This window comes from Gossypium arboreum, unplaced genomic scaffold (genome assembly GCF_025698485.1).
Source record: "Gossypium arboreum isolate Shixiya-1 unplaced genomic scaffold, ASM2569848v2 Contig00178, whole genome shotgun sequence".
Classification (NCBI taxonomy): domain Eukaryota; kingdom Viridiplantae; phylum Streptophyta; class Magnoliopsida; order Malvales; family Malvaceae; genus Gossypium; species Gossypium arboreum.
In genome coordinates, this window is record NW_026440305.1 from 1 (window position 1) to 10,465 (window position 10,465).

The following is a 10,465-nucleotide window of genomic DNA, read 5'->3' on the forward strand; positions in this document are numbered from 1 at the left end:
TACCGCATCTTTTGACAATTCATAAGAACAAGTGAGATAGAAGAATATGAAAGTGCTGGACCTGATACAGTTGTGCCAGGCCAAATTGTTGAACATCCTGGATTATGATAGTGTTTGCATTTTGAATGTCAAGCCCACTTTCAACTATATTTGTGCATATAAGAATCTTAATTTCACCCTGCGCAAATTTCTCCATGGTTTCTTCAAGTTGCTTGGAATATTGCTGTAAGTGTAGCATATGAGAACCAAAATAATTTTCAAATCAATTGATAAATAAAGAAAAGTTCAACTTCTGTAAAATAGTTTACTTTTAAGATTCTAAAAATGAAAGCATGATATCCACAATTTAACATGTAATCACATATACACAATTCAGTTCTCAAAAAATAAAAAAAAAAGTGATAACACTCAAAAGCCAAAACTCAATTATTGTCTAGTGGACGGTAGCTCGTTAAAAATTAAACACAATTCAAATATTAAAAACAAGAAATACCTTCCCATGAGCAATAGCTATATCAACATCTGGAAATGATTGTTTAAGAAAATCCATCACTTCTTCCAATCCTGTCACATAAGAACGGAATCAATACTGACAAACTGAATGAGAGAAATATAAAATAACAACACAAATGTATATATACTAGGAAATCATCTAAACAATGCACCCTCGGCATATGAATGTTAATCATTGGTCGCTTTTGTTTTATTTTCATTTTACCTCCCCCACCCCATTTTTTCCCGCCTGTAAAAAGGACAACTTAATTGATCTAATTTATCAGCTCTGTGATTCAACTCATTAGATGATACTTATTTTTCCACAAATACATAAACATATATAGACAAGATTATCAATATTACCATTTTCAAAGAGCAGCAGGCCTACAATATACACTTGCCTCAGAAAAGAACTAGCACAAAATATTACTAAACCATATAGATAATGGCATGATAAGAAGAACATTTAAAAGTGCAACAAGTAGGAAACTTTGGATTAAAGTATTACCTTTAATTCGAGGTAAGACATAGAAAACTTGACCACCACGATCCAGCTCATACCGGATTGCTGCAATGACCTTTTCTTTACCAAATGCTGAAAGATGGGTTTTGATAGGAACCCTTTCTGGAGGTGGTGTAGAAATTAAACTGAAAGGATGAAGGAAGGACAGTAAGACACACCGATTTTATAGGACAAGTAATCTGAAATTAAAGTTCAAGGAAATGCCTATTCTATTAAAGTGATGCTTTCACTGCTTGCAGGTAATTTATTCAAGGCTCGGAATGAATACAAACTAAATGGCCTCTGAATAGGTTCTTGAAGTATGGAATATGATTCTAATAAGCAAGTCAATATTTACAATGCTTGAGGCAGCTTCATGAAACCTACTTAAAGAATAGCCATCACTTATCTAAAAGCATGGTACAGATCATATGACTCCTAAAAAGTAAACTGAAAATTAATCTATCAGTTTATATTGTTCTACAGTAATGACAAAGTTCCCATTTCCTAATGCATTCCTCCATATACATTGATTCATGTTTATACAAAAATGCGCAAGGTAGGTCTTGGCACTCATAGCATCTACAATGCATGTAAAAGGTATTACAACTTTTCAGATAAAACTTGTTGTCAGAGCTTACACTCGTCAATGACATGGTTGATATTCGACCCTTTTTCCACCAAGGCATCACAATAACCAAACTTAACTGGATATCCAAATCCAGGATTAAGTCCAGCACCAAAGAAGCTTCAATTTAGATTTTTTGACAAATATTACCTGGCATCACGGAAACCAGTCAAAGCTAAATAAAGCGTTCTGGGTATAGGTGTTGCAGAGAGAGTAAGAACATCAACTGAAGTCTTAAAAGATGCAATCTTCTCCTTTTGCTTGACACCGAACCTCTGCATAAACATACAAACAAGAAAATCAAGCATCTCTCTGCCAAATGGGCACTACTTGTATTAGCTAAAAGTACAAGAGATCATTGCAAGGAATTCAGTTAGTACAAATTCTAACACACAGTGTTCCCTAGACCATTTAATATCTACAACCATGAATTGATGATGGTGCTAATTCCAGCATGGCTATAAGCTTTCATTACTTTCCCTTGACTGAAAGATTGTAGAGGAGGTTAAATCATAATCATCAACTCTAATCCATTTCATAAATAAAAGCTAAATCTTACCAGAATTGAAGTGCTACAAAACCAAAAACCTGAAAATCCTTAGATAATATCATTGTTTATGCAGTCAAGGACTTGAAGATAGTGACAAGGATTGGAGGCAAACCTGTTCCTCATCAACTACAAGCAGGCCTAGATTATTATACACAACACGGTTTCCCAGAAGTGAGTGAGTTCCGACAATAATGTCTAGATCACCCTTTTTTATCATGTTCAAATGCTCCTCTTTCTCTGCTTTACCCTGCATGTTAAAATAGGCCATATCAATTCAAGCAGTAGCCTTCATGAAAAATTCTGATCCAGCATATACATATTTAAGTGAGAATGAAACTGCAAATATCTTTAAACCTTCCCGTAAATCCCATCAACAAAATTTAATGACACAACTCTGTTGCCATTATCTGTTTATTGGGCAATATGGAACTTTTAATATCTTGATTAGAAAGTATGTCGGCCAAACTCTTCCCACCCCCAGTCCAGCACTTCTCCTCAAGCTTAAGTAAGTTATTAAAGCTTGTGATAACAATCTTTAGTCAAAGAATGAGGTCAATCCAGTGAATGAACTTCTTGTACCTGAAACCGACTAAGAAGTCCAACCTTGATGCTCGGGTACTTGGAAAACCTATCTGAAATGACATCAAAATGTTGCTTGGCAAGAACAATTGTGGGTGCCAACACCATAGCTTGCTTCCCTGCTGACACCACACAAAATATGGCCCGTAATGCAACTTCGGTTTTACCAAACCCAACATCTCCGCATATCAATCTATCCATTGGAGTTTCTCGGTCGGTTAAGTCTTTCTCTACATCAATAAAAGCCTGTAACAAGAGAATCGCTCATGTTAGCAGAAGAAAAACATCTTACTCATCAATCTCTGAATCTTTCAGTGACTGCTGAAAAAGTAGTAGTTTGTGGGAAATGAAGGATTGCTGCTTTCAGGAATATACCAAAGGGATCTAAACAATAACTGAGATGATTATTCAAGTCCTTGAAGTGCAATAAAACCTATGAAAGGTGTAGCTCAGTAAGAGAAAAAGGTAAAAGTTTTGAAAGTGGTACCTGCTTTTGATCTGGTGTGGGTTCATAAGGAAACTGAGATGCGAATTCAGCCATGGCAGGACTCCTTGGGTAAGGAGGTCTTTTTTGTTTGAGTCTATGTAAATAGAGCTCCATTAAATCTACAACCATCTTTTGAATTGCAACCTTTCCTTTGGTCTTTCTCCTCTCCCATGCACTAGTGTCACTCAACTTACTCAAGGTCCTAGGCTTTTTTGTTTCATTTGGGCTGAAAATACGACCAAAACATGCCTTAAAAGACGCAACTGAAAGCTGTTTTCACATTTCAACCATAAGATGCTAACAGGAGCAGATATCAAAGCAAAATTAATCCAACAAGAGCAAAAAGGAGGAAGAAAAACCTACAGATTATATCGATAGAGCATGCGAGTAGCCTGCTTAACAGGGAGCTTAGCCATTCCATCAGCATACTCGATAAAGACGTACTCGATGGGTTCAGTAGAAGTCCTAGAAACATCAAACTTAATCCCAACAAACCTGCCAACACCCACTTTCTTGTGAACAACATAGTCCCCAGAGCGCAGCGTGTAAGGATCAACCTTGTAGCTAAAGACACCTCCTTCCTTACATTCCCTATCCCCTTTCAGCTTCTGCAATCCCCTCTGCTGCTGTTCTTTCACAAGCTGAATGTACATGTCAGCCTCCTGAGAGTCCATTGCAGGCCTTGTGGCCTCTCTCTTGCCGTGGTCACGGCGTATCTTTTCGTGTAGAATGGAGATGGCATCAGTCTCAAGCTCCATCTTTTCTCTTTTCGGAGCCAATTTGTGGCCGTTGGGACTTGAGACGGGGAGACGCCCTTGAGTGTAGACAGCCATGGTTGTTAATAATGGATATCTCTGTTTGTAGAGGAAAGGGCGGTTGACCGTGAAAAGGGTCCAGATAGAAGGAGAAGAAGAGCTGAATTTCAGCAGGAGAGGAGTCCAGACTTGTGGCACCGGATGGAGGGAGCCCATTGTTGAGGAAGAAGAGGAGAAATGAATGTTCAGAGAAAAGAAGAAAAAGTGGGCATTTTTGGGCTGGGGAAGACGAATAAACAAGAGGTACAGAACGGGGGATAAACAAGAGGAGGTTTAAGAGAGTTTTTAAGGTTTTGGACTAAGTGGGGATATTTATCAAGTCATTTTGTATGTGTGGACACAGATATTTTCCCCTGAAAATTTTTGGTCTGCTTCCAATCAACTTTTATAAAAGAAATTTATTTATTTATATTTAATTACAAAAGTGTGTTTTTCATTAGTAATTTGAGCAAATAATTGAAAGTTTTAGTAGTTATTAGAGAATGTTGTTATTTAACGAGAAATATTTTTATTTTGGAGATATTTTATTTTTATTATATAAATGGATTGTGAATTGATTATAATATTTAATTAACAAATTTTTATGAATTTTTAGAAAGTTGAGTTTTAATAAGATTTTGAGTATTTGGTTACCAAATGTTTTTATTTGGAATTTGAGTAAATGGTTGATGGTTTTAGTACTTGTTAGAGAATATTATTATTTAGTGAGATATATTCTTATTTTGGAGATATTTTGTTATCTGTCATGTGAATCTATTATAATTTTAATTAATAATTTTTATAAAGTTGGGCTTGTAATGATCCAAAATCAATGGTGACAGAAAATGTAGTTTTGAAATCTCATTTTCAGAATCGAACTTGTAAATGTTTTATTAAATATTTATGTTAAGAATGAATTAAATTTTGGATAAATAATTTTATCAATTTAGTGGTTAATTTAGGTGCAATGACTAAATTGTAAAATTAATAAAAGTTCAATTGTTAAAGATTTTCTTAATTTGAAAACAGACCAAGGATCTAAATGATAATTTTACCATCTAGTATGCATAGTGGACGGTAGGTAACTTAAAATTATTAATTTTGGTTATAAAATTCTAATTAAATTAAAAGTTATAATAAAAATAAAATACGAATAAAACATAGTTGGTGGAGAAACAAAAAGCCATTTTATCTAGCAACCTATTTTTAATTATGTTAGAAATAATGGTTTCAGGATTACAAATTTGATTAGCGAGTTTATAATTATTATTATTTAATAATTATAAGTCAAATATAATATTATATTTAATTTTGATTTGGTAAATTTTGTTAATTGAACGAATTTTTAAGTACAAATAGTTTATCTCTAAAGTCAAGTGGTTGTGGAAAATAAGGTATCAAGAATTTGTTTCGTAAATAAAACTAGTAAATATTTTTATTAAATATTTACAGAGTTATTATATAAGTATATTGAAGTTTAGTCCGAAAATTTTAATATTTGACTAACTAATTAAAGAAAAGAATTAAATTACTTTATTAAATAAAAATGCATAATAATTGAGGTTTTGAGGATAAAAAAAGGTAATTATTCTCTTTTGAATGTTGGTGGACGGTTTAAGCCATTAATTTAGTTAAAATAAAATAAAATAAAATAAAATAAAAGTTAGTAATTAAAATATTAAATAATAGTTAAAACATGGAAAAAAAAATCTTTCTCATTTTTTTCCTTTGTTCCACCGAAACCACCATAGTTGTCAACCTAAGCTTCGGCCAAAGCTAACTGCTATTGCATGATAAGTATTTTTAATCCATTTTTAATAATTTTTATGTTTTTGATATTGCTGTTGTATAATCTAGTTAATTCAGAGACTAATTCGTAAAATTGTTAAAGATTTTGAAACTTGCTATTGATGGTTTATTGATGTTCTTGATGTTAAAAGATGAATTTGTAAACTTGATTGTTAAATAGGATTATTGTGTAAAATAATTTTGATAGTTTTGAACTTAAAGACTAATATAAAAATATATAAAATTCAGCATGTAATTTGTAAAATTTTCAAATGTGTAAAGGCTCATTTGAGGTACTGTTAGAATCATTTTTGGATATTTGAGGTTAAATGTGAAATTTTAAATAATGTCGGTTTTAGGGACTAAATTAATAAAGTGTAAAAGTTTAGGAAAATTTTGTAAAATGAATATTTATTAGCCATATGCATAAAAATGAGTTTGATAATGTATTTAAAATCGATAACTTTAATTTAATTATTATATAGATCAATAATTGAACCATATAGAAGATAATGGTGAAAAAGGAAAAATCGTAGACTAGTCCTTTCAAATTTATTCGTTAGTTAAATATACTAAGTAAGTTCATGGTATAAATTTATATGTATATATTTATGTTTTTTTGTTATGAATTAATTAATTAAATTGTGGAAAAATTGTTAATGTTGGAGTGAGGTTATTAACTATTTCTGATTAAATATAAAGTGAAAGGATTTAATTGTAATGAGATAGACATACATGAGTTGTATATAAGTTTTTGAAAAGAACTTAATTGATTTAAAATTGTGTATGGATGTTTTGAACGTGCCTCTAGTCGCACATATGTGCCTCTATTTGCACTTCGGCGCCTCTATTTGCACATTCATGCCTTTGTTTGCACTTTAGTGCCTCTATTTGCACATTTGTGCCTCTGTTTGTGTCATATCTCATATATTTTTATTAAAATGTGCGCAAGAATAAGAATAAGGAAGTGAAGTGGTCAAGTGGTTAAGTATTCTTAAGTTATCCTAGAGGTGTTAGATTCAAGTCCTAATGTTCACACTCTTCTATTTAATTTATCCTAGAGGTCTTAGGTTCAAGTCCTAATATACTACACAGAAATGCCCTAGAAAAAAAGAACATCTCGAAATGAATAACCTCAACTTTAAATATGGGAGTTGGCTTAGAGCTCAGCTAGAGGGATCAACCCAAAATAGAGGAAACTGGAGAAATGGGATCGAAATCCTGGAAAAGAGATAATTTCGAGTGGAGAGAATAAGGGAGTAATGGGGAGAACAATGAGGAGAGCCCCACTAGATTGGTTCGAAGGGAATTAGTGGAGAGTCTTTCACCTTACAAGGCGGTGGTTAGTGACCTGCCCACTAAGAGCAATGAAGTTTTTTTTGCTGGAACTATCATGGGCTTGGGAACCCTGTGACAGTTCGGGAACTTAAGCAACTCCTCATTGCTAATAACCTCGATGTTTTATGTGAAACAAAAATGTATTCTAATAACTTCACACGTGTTCGTAATCTTTGTAGGATGTCTAGTTGTTTGGCTGTGAGTTAAAAAGGTTGTTGTGGAGGGTTGGCGATGCTGTGGAAAGATGGTGTCGATGTGTCTATACAAAACTATTCTAGTCACCATATGGACTCGCTTGTTCGAATGGAGAGTCATAACAGCATTAGGTTTACTGGGTTCTATGGTCATGCTGATCTGAATTTAAGAAGTAGGTCTCGAGAGATTTTTAAAACGGTGGGAAGCTCGGTCAGGGAGGATTGGATCGTGGGTGGTGATTTTAATGCCATCATCAATGAAGCTAAAAAAAAATAGGGCTATATGAAATCCAAGGTAACCATGGACGAGTTTAGAGATGTTATGGAGGAGTTGACTCTTGTTGACATCAGAACCTGTTAAGTATGACTACTATTTCAGTCAAATTTGAGAAATAATCTTCTAGTTAAACTCTGTTTATTTGTTTCAATCAAACACTAATTAGTTTAGATTATTTTGTTATTATTTGACTTATGAATTTAGCCTATAAATAGGCTCTTTTACAACCTTAGAAAATACACCCATTAGAGACTAGAACTCATAAGACATTTAGAGAATTTTATGTTTACGTTTTGAGGGTTCTTTGTTTTCAGATTCTTTGTTTTCGGGGTTTAGTTTTTATCTCCATCTTTTGTACTCTTCATTCTTTTGCCATTATAGTAAAATTATATTTACCCGTAGTTTTTTATCCTTTTTGGAGGGGTTTTTCGTTAAATTTGTGTGTTTAATTTCTCAATTTATTCCTCTATTTATTTTTACTTGTTGCTTAATCAGGTCGATTCCTAACAAGTGGTATCAGAGCTAGTTTAATTTTCATAGATTAGCCCATTCAGAGATGGCAGCAACAAGGTTTGAAATTGAGAAGTTCGATAGTGAGACAAATTTCAATCTATGGCAAGTTCGGATGATGGCAATTCTAGTTCAAACAGGATTGAAAAAGGTTGTTACCGGAAAAAAGCCTGAAGAATCTAAATCAAATAGAATGGGAAGAGCTTGATGAAAAGGCTTTGTCTGCAATCCAGTTGTGCCTTGTGAATACGATATTACAGGAGGTATTGATGGAGAATACCTCATCCGTCTTATGAAAAAGGTTAAAAACTCTTTATGCGACTAAGTCTCTGGCTAATCGTTTAGTGTTGAAACAAAGTCTATTTACGTTTCGCATTGATCGTGATCTGATGAAGTAATAAAATTTACCGTACCTAGAAACTAACTATTATCACGATAAAAGGCAAACGCACTTATCTAATAGTAGTATAGTTAGTGGCAAGACCGGAATATCGAATCCAAAGAACTAAAAGTACTAGTAATGACTTTCTTCCTATTATCTAGCCTAAAAATAAAGAGTGGGTTTGTGTAAACTAATTAACTCTAAACTAAACTAAGGATGCGACAAAAAGTAAATTGAGGAATTGCTTTGAGAAAACTGAATGATAAAGATAATACCTAAAAAAGAATCCACCTAGACTTCACTTATTATCTAACTCTGAACTAGACGATTTCTTCATTCAACTTGATCCTTAGAGATCCCTAAATTATGTTAATATCTCCGTCGAGAATAAGAACAACTAATCCTAGGTTGATTAATTGAAATCTCTTTCTAACTAAAACCCCTAGTCTTGCATTAACTCGATCTATGGATCCCCATATTAGATTTGACTCTAATCCGGTAAATTTTTGCCTCCTATGTCTAGGATTGCGATCAACTCTGCTTAATTGTGTTGGATCCACTCTTAAACAGGGACTTTTGCTCCTCTACCTAAGCACATTTGACTTAAATTAATATCCTAGAAATATCAATTCAAGAATTAAAAACACAATTAGAACAAATCGAATATTTATCATATAGTTCAGATAACAATAACAAGATTCATCTTAGGTTTCATCCCCCTCAGGTTTTTAGGGGTTTAGTTCATAATATAAAAAAGAACATCTTAGAAGAAAGAGAACAACTAAACATAAAGAAAACCCAAAACCCCTAAAAGAATTAAAGGGAGATCTTCAATCTTGATGTTGATCATTGCTTCTTAAATGGATCAATCGGCTTTCCTTCGAGTAATTCCCTATCTTCTACTTTAAGTCTTGGCGGGGACACTGTACACCCTTGTAGTTGCCTCCTAGGGTCTTTATATAGAGTTTGGAATGTCTTTCTTAGCCCCTAAGTAGCCTTTTCTACGTGAGATTGAACTTCATCATGACAGGGACACGCCCGTGTGGCACTCCCGTGTGAGTCAAATTTAGGCCGTGTTCAAGCCTGTTAATGTGGCACGGCCGTGTGGGTTGCCCATGTGCTGAACTCCAGGTCGTGTAGAGAGCTAAAACGCATCTTGGAGAAAACTGTACAAGCAAATAGAAAAGATTGGGCAATAAAAGTAGATGACGCTTTATGGGCCTATAGGACCACTTTCAAAACTCCCATAGAAACATCACCTTATAGATTTGTTTATGGGGAAAGTTGTCATTTACCCTTTGAGCTAGAACATAAAACGTTTTGGGCCATTAAATTTTTCAACCTCGACCTGATCTTGCAGGTGAAAAGAGGCTCATACAGCTAAACGAATTAGACGAATGGCATTACAATGCATATGAAAACTCACGCTTATACAAGGAAATCACAAAGCGATGACACGATGCTCATCTGAAGCAATATAAACAATTTCAGCCTAGCGATCTTGTTTTGCTGTACAATTCAAGGCTTAAATTATTCCCTAGAAAGATAAAATCTAGATCGTCAGGCCCATTCATAGTCCAAAGTGTTCTTCCCTACGGCACAATTAAGGTAACACATCCAACTCAAGGCACTTTCAAGGTAAACGGTCATCGACTCAAACTATATTATGGTGATGACTTTAAGTATGATAGAGAAGAGTTTAGGCTCCACAATCCTTCATAAAGGTGCAGGTAAAAAGTCGAGCTTAGACTATAACCAAGAACTTCTCGGGAGGCAACCCGAGCACTAACAAGTTTGATTTTCTTAGATGCATAACTAACCCCTTATACCGCAGATTCCCCAGAACCACACTACCAGACACATGAATGTGCCTAAGGACGTGGATACCCCACGGGTAGAAACACGACCGTGCGATACTATAGTGGCCAAACCTGTCAATTC

At 34.1% G+C, this 10,465-nt stretch overlaps 1 protein-coding gene across 1 annotated transcript; it reads right to left on the reverse strand.

Annotated features, from left to right (window-relative positions):
• Positions 1-4,423, reverse strand: LOC108456668 (ATP-dependent DNA helicase At3g02060, chloroplastic). Its single transcript, XM_053024832.1, has 8 exons — positions 3,605-4,423; positions 3,242-3,467; positions 2,755-3,000; positions 2,288-2,422; positions 1,776-1,900; positions 1,004-1,143; positions 494-564; positions 1-223 (listed from the first exon to the last, which is right to left on the reverse strand). The coding sequence occupies exons 1-8, from the start codon at positions 4,210-4,212 to the stop codon at positions 20-22; spliced, it is 1,755 nt and encodes a 584-aa protein (XP_052880792.1). The 5' UTR covers positions 4,213-4,423; the 3' UTR covers positions 1-19.
• Positions 4,424-10,465: the final 6,042 nt, after the last annotated feature.

Excerpts from the sequence above, each read along its gene's own strand:
- LOC108456668 (XM_053024832.1), bottom strand. The coding sequence starts at position 4,212 with ATGGGCTCCCTCCATCCGGTGCCACAAGTCTGGACTCCTCTCCTGCTG. Across the intron at positions 3,001-3,241 it reads CCACACCAGATCAAAAGCAG|GCTTTTATTGATGTAGAGAA; the intron begins GTACCACTTTCA and ends CTCTTGTTACAG. Across the intron at positions 2,423-2,754 it reads GACTTCTTAGTCGGTTTCAG|GGTAAAGCAGAGAAAGAGGA; the intron begins GTACAAGAAGTT and ends TTTAACATGCAG.